The sequence below is a fragment of the Tauraco erythrolophus genome, chromosome 7, assembly GCF_009769465.1.
Source record: "Tauraco erythrolophus isolate bTauEry1 chromosome 7, bTauEry1.pri, whole genome shotgun sequence".
NCBI lineage: Eukaryota > Metazoa > Chordata > Aves > Musophagiformes > Musophagidae > Tauraco > Tauraco erythrolophus.
The window spans coordinates 21,748,700-21,768,368 of record NC_141471.1 but is presented as its reverse complement, the minus strand read 5'-3'; the positions used below and the strand labels follow the sequence as shown (position 1 = coordinate 21,768,368).

Below are 19,669 nucleotides of genomic sequence, written 5' to 3'. Positions count from 1 at the left end.
TTTTTTGTTCTTTTTTTTTAACTCACAGGCTATGAAAAGTATGTGGCTAGACATCCATGAACAGGTCTTAATTTAGAACATGGTTAAAGAGTCATGAATGCCTTTTCCTAATTGGACAGATGTCTTCTGAATGTTAAAATACATAAACTCAAACTAGCAATGTATTTTATCAGTTTTAAAAGGAAAAAATCTGTCTTGTGTAGAAGTGTAAATTCCTGTTACTTATATAGTAAATACCATCCTCCCACTAGCTAAAATGAAAATAGTATTTGTGGAATGCAATAGCAAGAACACACGGAAGCAGGGTAAGTATAAGTTTAATAAACTCGTCAATGAGTAAGTGTGCATGGAATCCCAGAGTTGAAATCCAATACATTCATCTACAGCACAAGTTCTCAACAGTCATTTGTACAAAAGATTGAAAGGGTTGTTGTCGGTTGACCCTGGCTGACGCCAGGTGCCCATCAGAGCTGCTCTGTCACTCCCCTATGCAGCTGGACAGGGAAGAGAAAATACAATGAAAGGCACGTGGGTCAAGACAAGGACAGGAGAGATCACTCAGCAACTACTGTCATGGGCAAAACAGAGTCGACTTGGGGAAAATTAATTTCATTTATTACCAATTAAATCAGAGTAGAATGACAAGAAATAAAAACTAAATCTTAAAATGCCTTTCCCCCACCTCTCCCCTCTTCCTAGGCTTAACGTTACTCCCAAGTCACTCCCTTCTCCCCCAGTGCCACAGGAGGACAGGAATGGGGATTGCAGTCAGTTTATCACACATTGTTTTTGCCAATCCTTCCTCCTCAGAGGAAGACTTTTTACACTCTTCCCCTGCTCCAGCGTGGGGTCCCTCGCTCAGGAGACAGTTCTCCATGAACTTCTCAATGTGAGACCTTCCCATGGGCTGCACTTCTTCACAAACTGCGCCAGTGTGGGTCTTTTCCACGGGGTGTTGTCCTGCAGGAACAGACTGCTCAAGTGTGGGTCTCCCATGGAGCCACAAGTTCTGCCAGAAAATCTGCACCAGCACGGGCTTCCTATGAAGTCACAACCTCCTTCAGGTGTATCCACTTGCTCTAGCATGGGGTCCTCAACGGGCTGCAGGTGGATGTCTGCTCCACTGTTAACTTCCATAGGCTGCAGGAGACAGCCTGCCTCACCATGGTCTTCACTATGGGCTGCAGAGGAATCTCTGCTCTGGTGCCTGGAGCCCCTCGTCCCTCTCCTTCACTGACCTGGATGTCTGCAGAGGTGCTGCTCTCGTATATTCTCACTCCTCTCTCCAGCTGCCATTGTGCAGGTTTTTATTTCCACCTTCTTAAATACGTTATCACAGAGGCACTGCCAGCATCACTGATGGGCTCAGCCTTTGCCAGTGGTGGGTCCATCTCGGAGCCGGCTGGCATTGGCTCTATTGGACATAGGGGAAGCTTCTAGTAGCTTCTCACAGAAGCCACCTCTATAGCCCCCTCCACTACCAAAACCTTGCCATGCAAACCTAATACAAGGGTAAAAGGCAAACTGCAGTGTTAGACTTAAAGCTCTCTGAGATATTTCAAAGGCATTGAATGTGTGCATATTTGTCCCATGAAGTCAGTTATAATCAATATTTTGAAAATATAACCCATGTCATGAAGAGGCATCTGGTGCCTTTACCTCGCTCCTTTAGTGATCAAATACAATGGCAGCGACTGTCTATTCTGAATTTAAAACTTAAAGAGTTTAGTGTCATGTCTTCATGTCTTAGTATCATGAGATCTATGACTGTTTTAAATCTTCCTGGATAAGCCTGTGCCATTCTATGTATGTTTACCCATAGTGAATTTAAGCACAAGTTATTAACATCTCCAAAAATATGTCATGTTTTGAACCAAGTATGTTATTTTTTATTCTTTAGATCAGGAATCAAAATGTAGCCTATAACCTTTCTACCTAGTCATAATCTTTCAATCTAGTCATAGCTTGCAGCACTTGTTAAAAATCCAATAAAATCTCACTTACATGAGAAAATCCTACTCCTTGCATGGATAATTTTCAAACAGAAAAAAAATATTATTTTTGTTTCATAAATTTTTTGACATTATGGCCTGAGATTTGTCATCTTTACTGAAAGAATCCGAGGATTCCGGGGAATACATTGCTAATTCTCATTGTATTACTGACGTCCAGTCTTCATACCAGGTGTGTCAGACTGTACTGCATTGCTTTCATGACAAGGTTGAATACTTTGAGATTTTGGATCCCTCTTCATGTGTAAGGCATGAACATCTTTTGGACCCCATGTGCTTTAGCACAAAGAATTTGCTATCGTATGCCAAATGAAAAAAGAACTGAACAAATTGTGTCTTCTGCTCCTTATTTCTTATTCATCCTTGTTTTAGCCTTGTGAGTATGTGTGCTCTTTAGAGCAGCATCTGTAGTGAGCAAGCACAGAGTGTAGTGACCCACTGAAATCTCACTCATGGAGCCAACTGCAAGGAATGAATCTGCATAAAGGACCTGGGAATGAGAAGCTTGTTTTGGAGACAGCTGAATTCCACTTTAGCTTGGAATTCTGAGATACACATAGATCTGAGGTACTCAAAGACTAACTATAAGTAGTTCTGGCTATTTTTCCTTAATAATCTTAAAAGTCCTTTTAAATTCCTTTAAAATTAAATTTAATTCAAGCAAATAAATATTCAGAAAGCAGTTAATGAATGTGGTCTCAGAAGGAAAAATGCACTGTGTGCACAATTAATGGTCATGTACTATGTTTATGAAAGACACATGAGACAATAATGTGGTGGACTTAGTGCAGTATGCACCAAAAATTTGCATGCTCGTAGTTTCATGACATCCCCTGCCCAGAGATGTTAATGAAAACTACTGCACAGAAGATCTGTGATAAAAGATATTTCAAGGATATATCAAAAATGCATTGAGCTGGATGCATATTGACCCACCTTAAACACTCCAGGAAGAAACGAAATTAGAGTATTGTGAATCAAAGCGCAGTACATAACTCCCATTAGTGCCAAAGAGAGAAGTACGTTAAGGCAGGCATATAAAGATGAAGAAGTCATTTTCAGTAAACACGGATTTGTGATAAGTGTCTTTCAGCCAAGCTACTTGAATGTGTCTATAGCCCTCAACATCTGTAAAACATGCTCACAGGGTGTGCGAGTTGCTTGGGGTACATTTTTAGTGCGATAAGTGGATATTCAGCCAGAGAACTCCCATGAATATTAAAGAGCCTCTTGCAACTAAATCTCTGCACACCAGACTCAATATTTACCCTGTCTATGAATTCTTAGTGGTTCTAATTTAAACTACATTTATTTATTGCCAACACCTAATATTTTTCAACTTGCAGAACCTCAGCAAGAGCTTGCACCATGCAGAAAAAAGTTAGTACTATTTATATTAATGCATAGATAATGGAAGAATCTGAATTCCTCAAATAATGACTTTTACTAAACAGGCAATGCTATTAATGCTATTAGCACTTTAAAGTCATCAGAGGGTATATATATATATATGCGTGTGTGTGTATATATAGTGTAAAAAAAGCCACTGCAGAGCAGTGCTGGATCTGAGTGCTGGATCCTGCCTTTAGGGATTGTTGTCTCCTCGTGCAATTCCAAACAAGTTGCTTGACCACTCTTGCTTTAGCAGTCTTTTATGTGAGTAGTTGAGGTAGTTATCTGTGGCACTGCGGTGTCTAACTTTAAGAGGATTTCAGTTGCAACTTGTGTTTGTAATATCTTTGGCATTTCAAGATGCTAGGCTGAAAGTTGATAAAAAGAGACAAATCACTGTTCTTGTTTCAAGTAACTGCAGTTAAGTACTTTTCCTACAGTTAATATTTTTCTCACATTTTTTTCTTCCCTTTGCCTCTCTACCCCCACTCTGGGGTTCACAGGCACAGCACTAGTTGTCCAGTGGGACCATGTACATCTGCAGGATAATTACAACCTGGGCAGTTTCACTTTTCAGGCCACCCTTCTCAATGATGGGCGTATCATTTTCGGCTACAAAGAAGTAAGTTTGGTCTGAAAATTGTCATTTAAGTAGACAAATTTCTTTATACCTGCCAGGAATTTCCCTACATTTTGAGGGGGGATATTTAAAAGTTCAGCTATATAAGATCATTTCATTATATTGCTTATAAGATCACTATTTTGCTGAAAATGACATTTTATTGTAAAAGTAATGTTCATGTGAGGGACTTGAAAACCATCAAAACGGCTCAAATGTGCTCCTCCTGGATTTCAACTGATCTTTTTTGTCTGGTTGTAAGTGTTGAGCGTTCAGTAAATTCTTGATAGTTTAGTAAATTCCCCTCAGATTTTGAAAGGTAGGGTCTAATTTGCTTCATTAGTTCACCTAACTCAGGCCAGTTTGAAAATACTCTAGAATCAATGCTTAGTATTAAAAAGTCACCTTTTTTTCTGCACCTATCATTTCTTGGCAACCAACGTGTTTCAAAGTTCATAGATTTCAAATAAGAAATAATTGGTTTGTATCTCTAACTCTCTGAGGTTTTCCATCTATTTAGTGATAGTATTGGTTAGATGAGGGCCATATGGTTTGCCTTCACAGCACTGATTTGTTGTTCCTCAGTTGAGCTCTTCTGCATTCACCAAGTGTTTCAGAATTTCAGTTGTTACTTTAGACCATTTTTCTTCTTGCTAGAGTTGCTGCAGTCCTGGAGGCTACAGCCTAGATACTATACCTCTGGCTGAATTTCATGCAAATGAGAATCAGAAGATAGACAAGCTCAAATCTCTAGGAGCAAAGAACAATTTCTTTCTTTTTTTTTTGTTACTTTCCTCTCAGTTTGGCATGAAAAGTGTGACTTTCTCTTCAAGAAGTAAGTCTCTCTGTTATCCTCCTTATATTAAAAAAATGTAATCAGTGGTATGACTGTCCAGACTTGGAGAAATCTGGGTTCGCTTCTCTCTCTTCTACAGACCGGTTGTGAGCCCTCAGGCTCATTTTTTATGCCTGTGTTGAAGCCATACACCTGAATGAAGCAGAAACAGTAGCACTCCTCTCCCCTTCATTAGAAAGCTAGTGAGGATATGGATTATTCTACTAGCAGCAGTCATATCTTCACCTAAGATAGATTTCTTTGCACCTTGCAAACAGGATTGCTGCAGGATACTCTTACTGCATTAGTTTTGTAGACACAAGAACCTCTGGTATGCCCGCATACCTAGCTTTTGTTATCTTATAAAAGACATGCTGATGCAAGGTCTGCTTTGGGTCTGAGTGTTACATGCAGGCTTGTAGTCTTCATCTATGAAAATGCAATTTATTTGCATTTGACTCCAGCTTCATGAAAGCTTTGCTCTACTTAGCACAATGGAGCCTGTGCTTGATCAAAGGAGTGTGCACCAACGCTTTCTTTATCTCCTATTGTTGAAACCTTTTTAAAGAAAAAAAAAAATCTTTTTAAAGACTACAGAAAATTTCCTGCCTTCCAGACACAGAGAAGCAGGGAGAGACAGCATTTCGGTTTGTAATTTTAAGATAAATTTGAAAAGAACTATATATGCATTCTGACATTAAAATGGTGACATAACGTTGCTCTAAATTTATAGTATCTTGCATTCATTTTGCATACATGTAAATGATGACGCAGAGTGCCAGGCAGTGGAAAACTTGATTTGTTTAGGAAGACAGGAGGAAATGGGCCAGCTCATTAATCACATGTGGTTCCCTAGAATTGCTTGCAACTATGTAATTTAATCTGTGGATAAACAATTTCTGTGCTACAGTGGTGTAGGATGCTTGATCTCACTGCTCTACTGGAAGCTTCCTCCAGAACCACAGTGCTTTTGTGGGAAGGAGTTATTAATGTTCTTTTTATTAGTCTTGAGACAGAAAGAATTGTAATTTACATATGTGATAATTTGCGTTTTTTCCACTGCTAAATCTCCAAAGTCCCCTGTCATGAGTTTTTCTTGTCCTGAATGCAACTACCAAACATCACTTTAGAACTATTGCACATAGTTAAGCAAGTAGACTTTTTAAAGTGGTAATAGTAAGGTACTAGTGGTCTGTCAATCTTTTGACAAAAGGTTTTTGTAAAATCTTAGAATGTTACTAGTGTACTCCATTGCAAATTACTTTGGGGAATGGATTTGGAGGCTGAGATTTCCAGAAGACTCTGCTCTTTATCGGCAGCTTGCCTTACGCCATTGAAACTACCTCAGCTTTTCACCTAATTGAGGAAAATTGAATAAAATTCCCAATCACTGGTCAGACACAAGTTATCTGAAAAGAAAACCTGAGACACTCATAAGTTTAAACTTGGATCTAGTGCTTATAAGCCTGGCTAGAAATCTACTTACTTTGAAGTACGGAATCCATTGCTTTCTGAGGAAGTCCTTCCTTCTGGAACCATTTCTCTTGCTGATGAGTCATGTTGTCAGGAGTTGCATTAACTCCAGTAAGATTACTTGTGTGAGTGCTCACTAGCATAAGTAAAAGTTGCATGAGAATATTTCTACTGTCTTTTTGGTGCCATTTCATTTTAGTATCACAGTTCATCAAAAACGACAGTGATATATGGCAAATCCGTGAGGTCTGCATTGCGTTGTCATTGAAAGTCTCCAAGCTGAAACGCCATGTAAGAAACGTAGCAGACAGGTTGCCTGTAACTTCCCACAGGGGATCTGTACTACTCACACCAGGTGTTTATCTCAGAAAAGCCACTTTTAAAATGACTGTGATTATACATTTAAGGGAGGTACAAGTAGCAAATCACTTCAGGTAAATTTTGCCTTTTATTTCTTATTTATTCAAAACATTTGAGATTCCCTTTAAATAGCGTTCCTGCTCCTGTATCAAATTTACTACCTGGTAAACCTGGTGTTGACCACTGAGGCAGGATCTTGGCTGAGGTTTGCTGAGTTTCAGAGCAGCTGTTCTGCCCAGTCTTCTGCGTTCTATTGTTTGCCCAATAGGAAGCAGTCTGAAATGCAAAGTTGTTATCCAAAATCCAGAATAGATTCTGAAAAAATGTAAATTTAGGAAAGGAGCTGAGCCACCAGGATAGTGAAATCTGGAGCCATCGGAATATCTTTCAGAAGAGCTAGTGGGTAGGAGAAGGAGCTGTGCAGCCAAGTTTTCAAAATATAAAAACAGTTTGAAATATAGCAAGGTCCTATATAGCAAGTCAAATATTTATTTCTTTAATAGTTTACTTTGTTTACAGTGCATACACCTTTCGTTTTACATATCCCTTTGTTTATACCAACTGTTAACATTTGACAAATGGTCAATATGTCAGGAAACATCAGCTGACAGGAAAATTTTACGGATGCACCTCTACTACAAATGAAATACACTACAGTGCAACAGAACTAGCCAACAGAACATTTTGATATAGAAGATTTTCTACAAAGGCATGGTTTTTTTTGTGTATTAGTAGCGAACACTCATTTCTTATGTTTTAAATTTCACAGTTCAATTCCTAAGAGCTTTACTTCTTTTTGAATGAAATAACTTTCCTATATAGTCTTTTCTCCTTAGTGCTTATAGTTAATGTTCCTTAGTGTAACTTTTAGTTTCTTTTCCTGTCCGTGATTAATACGGGACAAATTAGGCAAAGGTACCAAAGGCTTTGTTAATGGTTTAGGATATTTTTTCTTAATTTCATTGGCTTGAAGGCTTTCTTTGTTCATTTAAATAGTAATGACTCTCTATTTATGTAGTCATCCAGAAACCATTATTAAAGTTGAAATGCTTGTTCAAATTGCCCAATATGTGAAGTTGGAAATTAATTCTAAAAGAGACTTGTAGTAGAATTTCTTTATACATGAAACGAGGCAAAATCAAATGGAACTGATTAAGTGCTAGCACAATTGATGCTCCTGCTATGTGTGATGGAAAATATTCTGTTTTCAGTAACAAGACTCCAAACCTTGTGATTGTTTCCTCAAAACTAAAAAAAAAGATGCAGTCTTCATGGTTATTCTGCCTGCATTATACATGCCAGGCTTTTTTTTTTTGTCTCTGCTATTATTATCAAGATTATTAACATAAAAATAGGATCTTTGATTTTATGAGGTGATTGGTGTATGCAACTAAAATTCCTGGTTAAGTTTCATGCAGTTTGGCCTGTAGAGTAAATAATAACTATTTAGGAAACTGGCAATGAAACCCCTACATAAGTACTATTGTGTTCCTAATTATTTTGCAGCTGGCTCTTATCTTTGACTCAGTTTTGAAGTGGGGCAGTAGTTGCACCCTGCTTACCATCTCCTTCAGAATAAGATCAGAGACTGTTATTTTATTCTTTTTTGAAGGGTAGGATTCTAACATGTCCTCAGAGAAAGCTGAAAAGAATAAAATTTGAGAGCTCTGAAGGAAAATACTGTCTAGATTACTGTTCTCAATGATGACTAGAATTCAGCATGAATTCTGAATATCTTTCTCCCTACTGTTGAAGTATATAATCAAAAATATAGATGCCTGTTGCCCCAGCACTAGTGTGCATTTGGGAAGCTTACTCATAAACTGGTGACTTTTACAACACAAGAGTTCATATTGCTGAGGGAGTTGGGGCTGTTCAGCCTGGAGAAGAGAAGGCTCCGGGGTGATCTTATAGCAGCTTTCCAGTACCTAAAGGGGGCCTACAGGAAAGCTGGAGAGGGACTTTTTACAAGGGTGTGTAGTGATAGGACAAGGGGCAATGGATTTAAACTGAAAGAGGGGAGATTTAGATTAGATATAAGGAAGAAATTTTTTATATTGAGGGTGGTGAAGCAGTGGAACAGGTTGCCCAGACAAGTTGAGGATGCCCCATCCCTGGAAGTGTTCAAGGCCACGTTGGATGAGGCTTTGGGCAACCTGGTGTAGTGGAGGATTTCTCTGCCCATGGCAGGGGGATTGGAACTAGATGATCTTTGAGGTCCCTTCCGACCCTAACCATTCTATGATTCTATGATATTGTCTATGGTAGAGCTAACAGACATTTTTGAATTATTCTAGTTAAAATGCATCCTCTGAATGTAATGCCGTAAAACCTAATAATAATAATTTCAATATTATTGAAATCGTAATTTTAAATCATAATTAAATATAATTAAATATTTTTAAATTAAATTATTTAAAATTAAATAATTTTAAATCGTAATTTTAAATTTTCAATATTATTGAAATCGTAATTACGATTGAAATTGTAATTTTCAATAAAGTATTTTATCATTTACTACAAGCTGTCTGTCAAAAGGGTATGTTTCCTAATAGGCCATCATATGGTAAAAGCCCATTTTATCTTGACATGTCATTCAAAAAATTTCAGCTATAAAATGACACTCAGTACACTCATCACCGAGTGACTGAAGTATTCGTGTTTGTAAAATTATTTGTTTCCACACTTGAAAAATAAACAGATGTTTTTGTAAATACAGGTTTAATAACATTGTAGTTTTTCAAGAGAATAAAAGAGTTTCCTGTGTCATGGATTCCCTTCTACATTTATATCTGTATGACTAAGTGTTTGACCCCGGCTGTACCTCAGTTTAAAGAGCTCTCTGTACTAAATTAATTTATCTTTTCCTCACCTTACACAAACTCTTGTTTCTAAACCCTGTTTCTAAAACATATATCAAAAATTTTGACTGCTTCTTGAAGCTGACAGTCTGTTAGACTGGGCCCTACTATAACTTTCTCATTTGTTTTAGAAAATGATTCCGCGTCTTCTTCACTCTCTCTAGAAGCCCAGCACAAGAACGTGCATACCTGCAGGGATTTTGGCAAAATCTGCTAAGATGTTTCTGCTTCAAAATTTTCTAATTTCTGCTGAAGTTTTTCGTTGTATTTTCTGTTCAACTTGGCTACTGCCTCCTATTTTCGTACCAGGTGTCAGAGCCATTCGTAAGTTTTATTAAATAGTAAAACTGAAAGTGACTTTCAAACTCTAAAGCAAGTTGTATTGAAAATAAATTTTTAAAAACAAAAAAAAACCACTTGTAGCATTTGTACTGAAGAAGCCATCACTCCTTCCAGAAAAGAAAAGAGAAGAAAAGTGAAGAAAAGAAAAGAAAAGAGAGAAATTAGTTCGCTGTTATAATTTTTTAGAGAAAGATGCAAATTTTGCAGTTATTCACAAACGCAGCAGAAACATGTGTGAAAAGGCACTAGAATTAAAATAAGGAGTCTTATTCAAGGAGGCCTGAGACTTCTCCTGGTTTGAACTCACATATAAAAGAAATACAATTCTTTTCATGTATCAGACACAACTTGTGCCTTGAGCTGCCAATTTTGCCAGCACACTTTGTTGATCACACACCTACTCATAACACCAATTCCAGCTACATTTTGTATCCATAAGGCTCTGACTCCTTTCTTCATCTACTCTGTTTCCTCTCTAACTTGGAAGAGAAATAGTTATTGCATCTTCTCATTAGTGTTTTTTCTAACTTGATTTTCAATAACTTCTCTAGAATATCCTCCTCAAAATCTTTTAAGACAGTTTCTCTCATAGTTAGTATAAGCTTTTCTCTACAGCATTCTGAGACTGAATAATTCCCTTATTTCATTTATACTTTCATGTTGGAGAAAGTTTATAGAGTTATTTCTGAACTGAGTCTTTTATTTTGAAGACTTTGAAAGTACAGCTTTCAGCATTCTTAGGTCATATTCTCCAATAACTGCATCAGAGCTAAGCTGAATAAGTCAAATTTAAATTGATGTATTACTAGCAGTATTTCCAAGCCACTTCTGTTTTTCTTGTTGGTTTAACATCATTTCTTTTGTTATATCAAAGCAGATCACGTATGCAAGAAGCCCTAAATAAACCAGCCAAACCAGTCACTAAATCAAGTAAAAGAAATGGAAATTTATGACACTATTTAATTCATCAGAAATCACTTTTTCTGTTAATATTCTAAAATTTTTCCTAGACTTATGCCACTGTAATCAGGAAAAAGCATAGCTAAATGATATTTTGAGAACAAGCAGAAAAATGCTCAACTCAAATACCAGAAGTCATGTCATTAATTGACATGTAGACAATACTGAATCCTCATTCACTGGAGTGTAACCAGCTTTTTACTTCAGTGTTTCTCTGCTATGTGAAAAATATTATGCTGTATTGTATAATATATTTGTTTTGGACTTTTAATTTACGCTGGCTGAATATTCATTCTGGCAGTGCTTTTATTTTTAGTCTGAATTTTTTTACTTCAATATTTCATGCATATTTTCCTGTTTTGTCTTCCAGATTCCTGTTGCTGTGACACAGATAAGTTCAACCAACCACCCAGTGAAAGTGGGGCTCTCAGATGCATTTGTGGTCGTGCACAGGATCCAGCAAATTCCCAGTATGTAGTATTGTAGTGGTGCTAATGGTTTAGAGGCTGAGAAACAAGTATAAGCTGATTTCATCAAGGATAATTAGCTGCAAAACAAATCACTTAGCTAATTTCAGCTTGTTAATTCAAGTGTAATTTTATTTGCTTGATAATTCCCAATGTGGCTTTTTCTGTCATTGTTTCTTCTGAGCTGATAAATTTAGTAAATAAAACTAAATGGCCAGCCAAATAATGTAAAATTAAATTGTCAACCAGCACAATTTGGTGTTCCATAAGATACTGTATCTGGATATCTCCTTATCCATAGCAGGGAAGAATCAACTTGTTAAAAAAAAAAAAATTCCAGGCTGAAAATTCTTGATAATTTAAATTCTGAGCTTCAAATTCATATACAGATTTTGGTGAAAGAAAAGAAGCAGCTATGTAGTTATTAAATAACATCTTGGACTTACATAATTGTGGCAACAGTAATGCAGGTGACAGTTAATTTTCTCTGGCATTAACTATAATTTATATGGATTGACCGAAAGCTAAGAGTAGGAAATCAACTGTGATTTCCTTAATATTTTGTTTTAACGTACTATGTTCAGAACCCTTTGATCTTGTTTAGCCATTAGAGAATATACTCGTTTTCCAAGTTGTTTGTTTTATTTGAAGCTTTGGAGCAAATTTACAAAGTTTGATTTTTGATGATACCCTAACAACAGGGTGTAGATGGAAGGAGCTGCACTTGAAGCAGCCTCTGAGGACTGAGTCCAGGTGTGTTCTCCTAAAATGAACGCTGACAGAGATGTGGCACTGATAAAGCTCATAAGAACTGACCTGATCTGGCCTGTCTTTAAGGCAGTCTGCAGATGGGGCTGACACTGAAGTTGCAGGTACCATTGCCTCTCAGCTCATCCTATCCCCTCTTCATCACATTTCAACAGTCTTTGATACGAGGGAGCATAAATCCCATGCCTTATATGTCCTGCTATAGGAAAGATGGAGAATTTCAGTACCATCTGTTGCTTGTTGTAAACTCAGTGTAGCGTGAAGGAGGTTGACATGCCCAGATTTCACTTAAGAGATCAGGTCTTGGAAGAAATTTGTTTCTGGAGTATGATAGATAGTTGTGATGTGCCTATCAAGGTCACAAGGATTGCTTGAGTGCTTAGGAACAAATGAATCTAGGCAACCAGCTTCAGCAATCTGAGCGATGTTTTTAAGTGAATTATCTGAATATTTCTGTGAGTCTTCAGCTTGTGAGAGCTCCTAAAATGGATTCAGGTAGAAATTAGATTGACTTGTGCAAATGGTTTATGAGAATAGTCATATAGAAATTCAATGTTAGAAATGCAAGCAGTAGGCCTCCATCATCAAACAACACTAAAGAAATTTTTTAAAGTTATATATTCTGTATGTAAAATATATGGCATGTGGGAGTCTTTATTCTAGTTTGAGTGTTTCCTTCTGTAGAAATATTTCAGACATACACCTTATTTTACTATCCCTACGTAATGTTGGTTTTAATTTATGCGCAATTACTTACTAGTCTTCTAGTTTTAGTATTTCTGTAAACTTTTTTGTCACATGACACTTTCTGCCAAGTGAAGTGACTGTAATTGCCAGAAAATCTGTCTAGTGTTTCCTCTTAAACTGTTCCTTAAATTACATTAAGGAGTGGCAGATAAGAAAAAAAGAATGAAAAGAGTCTTGAAAGGTGCCACTGCCACAACTGTTTTGATAGCATTATTTCTGCATTACTGTATATAATGCACTGCTTTTCTCCTCAACAGCTGCTTCTGTGGATAGTGGTAATTCTTGATGATTTTTGCTAGTTTGTAGCTTACGCTAGAAGGTAGTCAAGAGAACCAACAGTTCGCAGTAGATTTTCCTGAAGCTAAATTGTGCTTTCAATGAAACTGGTTTGAATTAGTACATACAGGCAACATAATAGCACCCTGATAGAACTGATAAACAATGTTGGCCCACAGAGAGCCAGTGTCGGATGCTGTTAAAACATGCTTGTTCTTGCATTCTTGTTTTTCAGAAATGTTAAATCACCCATGGCTCTAGTCAATTACTGAAAAAGTGATATGATAGAAATATTATTTTACTTTATTTGTTAGCTCCTCAAGACAACAGAAGAATAGGAATTGCTGTTTGTTTGTCCCAAAAGAAGGCAAAGATAGTATAGCTATTAGTTTTTGCTTAACACTTCAGTAAAGACTTTTTTTGTCAAGCAGAACTCAGTTTCCCTTTATGTTCAATGTTAGTTATAAAAACACCCACAAACCCAAAGTAAAAAAAACACGCTCCAATTCTACTGCTTCATGTTTGAGTTTTGTCAGTTATTTGTTTGTGTATCTTGCATTTGAAAAGGAAAGAGGCATTAAGTGCAACACAAGCCTATTTGAACAAAAAATATCCTCCCAATTTTCAGAAATGCTGAATGTCTTTGGTGCGCTTTGTATGCTCACTGTTCTAAAATTTCAGTATAATAGTCCTAGTTTTATTGAAGTAAATTTGGAAGATTTAGAACTAACTATTTATCAGATTATTTCAGACGGACTGTCCAAAACATTAGTAATAACTTCTTTAGTACTTCTGAAAGGTAAGTTCTAAAGCCAGGCAAATCTATTTCATTCTGAGAAGAAAAAAACATGCTTTTTGATCAGTCATTTCATTTCAAAGGTGCATTTTAATGAGTGCTGAAAAGGATCGTCTTGAAGAGCCAAGAGCAAAAGGAAAGGATTTTCTGAACTTTTTGAAACAGAGGACCTTGAGCATTTCATACCTGTTTTTGTTAGTATACTCCTACATATAAAGGCTTTGCAATAATACCCCTTCTGTCTGTTCCTAAAAGAATACAGGTACCTACACTTTTTAACCTTATCTTTCAAGAGCTAGAGCATGGAGATGGGAGATTTTTGGCAGGTTGCTTTTTGCCCGTCTACTATGTTAGATTCTTTTTTTTCTTGATCTGCTACTACTGCTTATAAATAGACGTCTTTACTTTTGAGCCTATACATGATACTATTATATTGATGCAGATCAACCAGTATTATGTTTTTTTTATTTCCTATATATGTATCGATGCACTTGCCTGTATATACTCTAGAGATGCTTTGGAATGAATGGTAAAGCGTGAAGGGAAGTGAACTTTTGCTTGACACCAAGGTAAACAAGAAAATCCTAAAATTCTGAGATTTATATAGCAGCAAAATGACAAGTTAACTCCATAGATTAATTTCAGAGAAATAGTTTCTGCTTCTTCCAGATAATTCAAATGAAGTGAGCCAGGCTCTGGAACTCTGCTTCTGATTTGTCCGATAAGTTAGAGGGACCACCCTGATTTCTTCTTCTGCAGACATGCTGAACACATTAACTATTTTTCCTTTTGTAACACGGACACTTAAGAATGTTTAATGGATGTCTTTCAGTTAGACAACACATGATTGGTGAAGACAAAGCTAGAGGATAGCTTTACATGATCCTCCAGCAAGTCTTCTCCCTTTTCTTCGGCGTCTTCGCTGCATCAGGAACCTTGTCCCTGTCCCATTGCTACCACCTTCTCTTCTCTGTTCCCTCTTACTTCTTGTCTCTTCTCAGCCATCCTTGGCATTCTGTTCTTGCTCTTTCTTTCAGATACCTGTGGTGTCCTTTGCTCTTCCTTCTGTAGTTTCCCAAGATCTCTCTCTAATTTCATGAGTATATTGCTTCCCCTATGTTTTTCCTTCCTTCAGGGTTACTACATTTCTCTACTTTGTTTCAGTGTTCTCTCTCTTTTGTCTTTCCATTAGCTTTTTATCGTGCATGAAGAAGAAATGAAAAGCATTTTTTGTAACCCACTATTTTATTTTAGCAACGAAAAAGCCCACCACTAAGCTTGCCTAGATTGTGCTTTGTTTTCCTTGACTGCATGAAACACATTGGTAAAACAAGGGAGTGCCGCATTCAAGGGGTCTGTACAGTAATTTACTAGTCTCACACTTAGAGATAATGGCTGTTTTTTTCTCCACAAAAAGACATACTTCTCCATAATCTTGGCCTCTGCTGTGTGTTAGGTGCAGCTCTTTTAGGAAATCCATACCTTGACAACCCAATATTTCATGACACTGAAATTACTCAGCAACACTGTGTACACAAATGAAATTGCAACTGTGCTACGTGTTAGTAATATTAGCGTTTCAGTGCAATTAGCGCCACTCAATATGTAGTGTAACTCAAGCATATAATTGACAACTCTGTATGTTATAACCGTTTGTTGAAATTTCCCTCCAGTTTGTTTACAGCAGTGAGGCCCTTGAAAAGAACCTTAGTGTTACCTTCCTGGAAGGTAATAGAAGACTAGCAGTTTATGTTGTGATATTTATTGTATAAAGGTGGAGCATCATCTGAGAAATCGTGAAGTCTAATGTGCTGCTGCCTTACTGACGATGTTGTCATTTACCTCTGTGCAAAGCGGGCCCCAAAGTTATCGGTCTGTATTTGCAGTGTTTAGTCTTGCTTTCCACTAATAACCAGTTCCACAGAATGCCAGCTCCTCCAGCACTGCCTGTTTGTCTGCTGGCCCAAAAGGGTTTAGCTGGGCAGCTGGGTTCCTTGGCACTACATATTTGATTCAAGAGCAGTGAGAGAAAGAGATGGGCATGCTGCCAGTCTGTGGTGGCATAACTGCACTTCAGGGACCAGTATGAGGTGATCAAAGTTTAAAATGTTCTCGTTTTAGCCAAAGCATTGACTGGCAATTGACCAATCTCGGAATTAGGCAGTTTGGTGCACAATGGCTTAAGGGGATAAAGCATGTTTTTCACACCTAGATCCTGTACTAAAAGCAGCTCAGCTGGCATCAGGAATTGTGGTAAATCTGAAAGGACATGGAGAGTTTCAAAGTCTATAATGTATGGTAGGCACAGAGCGTCAGTGCAGAACGGTTTTCCTACATGCTTCACTGGTTTGCTTATTCACAGATTATCCATCTTTGAGGTGCAGCTCCCAGGTTTTAAAGGATTTTTTAGTAACTATTAGGAGAATTATAAAATTAATATAATTAGAGGATCGGAATTTTGATCTAGATTCAGACGTGTAACAGTCAATGATAAAGAGCAGTTGTGGTGGTGGTTTGATTACAGGCATGTTTGATCCCAGTGTCAGTGCCTCAACAATTAGTCAGTTAATATTGATAAGTTTAGCAATATGAAGCTGTTGAAAACACAGAACAAGGATTACTTTAACGTTCTGATTCCCTTGCCTTTTGTGGTGATGACAATCAAACATGCCAGGCTGGCAAAATATATATTTGGATGAAGATTTTATTCAGCGAGTGGTGCTAAACTAAGTCCCTAATAAGTAAAACCAGTGGCTGTATAGTACAGAAGCTGTGCCCCACCCTTCTGTATCCCTTCTATTTTTCACAAATTGCCTGCAGTGTAAGCTGGATATGTTTCATAATTTTTTTTCTTTAAATTGACTTCTGCATAATCAAATTCAGTCTCTTACCATTTGTGTTTGTCAGCTAGACATAAAAATGAAAGTGCAGCTGTATGAAGACGTATGGCCTTGTTTAGCATTTTTTTGCTGGGTATGTGGTCAATCTCAATTCCCTAAAAATCTTTCACTGACAAATATTTTTATTTGTGTTAACATATGATTTAAAAAATCAGACTGACTTCACCAATATTTTCACATTTCACTGGGTTACAGGTTTTAGCTGAGGAATGCTGTATGAGGAAAAGTGATTCTGTGACGGAAAAGTACCAGAGAGATGGTGCATCTATTGGACACCTATTTAGAATGGTTTATTCCTAGCTACTGACCCTTCAGGTATTTAGGGTTAGGAAGTTAATGGTGCTCTGCCGGCACCACTCGTCTCCAGAGCACCCTCCCTATTTAGTACTTTTTGTTAACTCTGGAAATTCTGCTGCACAGAATATTTATATATCATTATTTGGCTTAAAACTACTGTGATAAAACTACATAGAAATGTTTTGTCTCACCAGAATCTTGAACATCTATAATTTACCAATCCATTGCTTAATGCCTTGAAAGGAATCTTTCAATTGGCCTTCTTACGCACCACGTTCTCTCTCTCTGTCACTGAGAAATGTACTTACCTCAAGTAAGTCCTGGTGTTACCTTTGGCCTTGTATTCAAAGATAGCACATGCACATGCCGCAGAAACAAACCAAAGAACAATTTGGACCATGCTGTAAATTAAACCAAATGTAAAACACTGTTATTGGAAAAAAAAGAAAAAAAGATTTATGTCATTCAGTTAAAAAGGGTGTTTGAGATACTGGCACCTACAGTAAAGTAAAATATTTTTGTGACTAGGAGAAGAATATATACTTATTTTCTGAAATTCAGAACCAGGAATGGTACTTCAAAGGTATATATGCATGCAAAAAGTCCTTTTGCTTTTCTCCCTTCTCCTTAACACCTCTTCAGTAAAATACCTGCACATGATGCTTAAAATTTTGTCTGTTACTACATCAAATGATTTCACTAGTTTTTGTCAAGTTAAGGTGCATACTGAAGTACGCGGGCTCATAAGCTCTTTGTGATTCCGCATTTGTACTTGTTTGTAAAAGAGCTAAATAGACAGTGTAAGTCAAAGAAGAACAAGTTCCATCTGAGCGAGAAGCAGTGCGTGTCTTGGGTTGGAGCAAGAGTGTGTGTGGAGAGGTTGAGGGGGAAAGTGTCAGGGGAAAGTATTCATTTTTCTGTTTATCCTGTTGAGTTTAGCTTTTTTAGCCTGTTTTGTTAAGGGGATACAGGCTCAGAATTCTAAATAGGGAGAAAAAAGTGCATTTTGAGGAGCTGAGCATAGCATGTTTCAAGTTGGACTTTCAAAAGAATCTACACCTGCACTTTTTTACAGCCTGGCCATGCAGATAAATCTAAGTGCTCGTGTTTCCAACCACCTGCCTGCAAGTATATACAAAGCTGATAGAAGGTGACTATGCAAATACCTCTCCTTGCTTAGGTTTGTTTCGGTAGATAGATCGCTCATATGCAAACTCACCACCTGTGGTGGGCACAGTCCTCTTCCTGAAGAAGAAAGGATCAAGCCTGAGTCTACTAGGCAATGAGATTTAATGGGACCAACAGTCATGCTGAAATATGTGTGATTAGAGATTTTTTTTTTATGATAAACTTAATTCTCTTAAAATCAGTGGGTTTTAGAAATTTCATGCACTGGGTGAGATAAAAGTGCCTGTGACTCGAGTCACTGATTCTTACTGGATTTTTGGAAAGCCAGAAGCTCCTTATTTCTTGTCAGCCCTGTGAGGACTCTGTTAGAAAAGGCTCAGAGTAAACAGGATTATATCATGCCAGTCTGTACTACTACTGATGAGATGAAATGAAGTTCAGTTAAAGTGCCGGCACCCAACATTTTAATTTATGTATTCATTTGCTTATTTTTTTGGACAGAAGGATAAAGATTTCCATGCAAACAAATTAGAGCCTTCAGCATTGACAGGAGTTCATTTCAAACCCATTTCCTGATCACTCTGATTTGGCAAGTGCTTTTATGGGACTTGCCGTCCTGGGAGCATAAACCTCTCACTGCTGGCAAGAGATTTTCCCCACCTCAGCATGAGATTAGCTTTGTCATGAAAATCCTTTTCTGTTCAGTGGCTTTGAAGTACATGGCTAAGGCATTTATTGGGGTAAACGTTTGGCACATCCCCATATCCGTCCTGTAACTATTCAGAATGGCTTCACAGTTAAAACAAAAGCTATCTCAATTACACGTGCATTTCGTACCGAAAGAGAAATCTACAATCAGGAGGGGTGAATCCATAGCAAAGTCAGCTTCAAATAAATGGCAAGAGGAACTGCTTGGCAAAGGTGCTGATTTGGGGCTAAATAGAGATTTTATTGTCTGAAAGCCAGAGACTGCCCACCTGTGCCTGAGAGCTTATGCAGTGAGAAAGGAGAGAGAAGTTGCTTCCCCACAGTCACCCTGGCTGATGCAGGGGAGAGTTATCCCACCCAGCACAGCTCTGCTTCTGCCACCCCATCGCTCCTCAGAGTCCCCTGTTTATTCCGACTGACACCAATAGCTTGATGGTTATTTTCTGTGTGGTGAAAGGGAGGTTCCCACAGTTGCACTTTTAGAGGTTGGCTATTCCTCTTTTCTTAGAAAGCCTCATCTGCTTGAGCTGAGAGGCACCTTAGCCACAGGACACCTTAGTGCACTTTCTTCCCTTAAAAGTTAGTATTTATTGCTTGATTGATTTTAGTCGAGGTTCCATCTTCTGTCTGAAAAATGCCTACAACATCCCCCCTAACAAGAGATTGCAAAAAACATTTCAGATTTGGTGCTATGCTTAACAGCTGAGGAGCCCACTTGAGCCCATTTC

General features: G+C 37.7%; 1 protein-coding gene across 1 annotated transcript in view; it reads left to right on the top strand.

Moving 5' to 3' along the window:
* Nucleotides 1-19,669, top strand: part of PLXDC2 (plexin domain containing 2) — a 278,206-nt gene that overhangs the window by 203,275 nt on the left and 55,262 nt on the right. The window contains exons 6-7 of the mRNA XM_086614682.1: nt 3,908-4,026; nt 11,225-11,324. Of these exons, the coding sequence (XP_086470808.1) occupies nt 3,908-4,026; nt 11,225-11,324 (219 nt within the window). The remainder of the gene's footprint in view (nt 1-3,907; nt 4,027-11,224; nt 11,325-19,669) is intronic.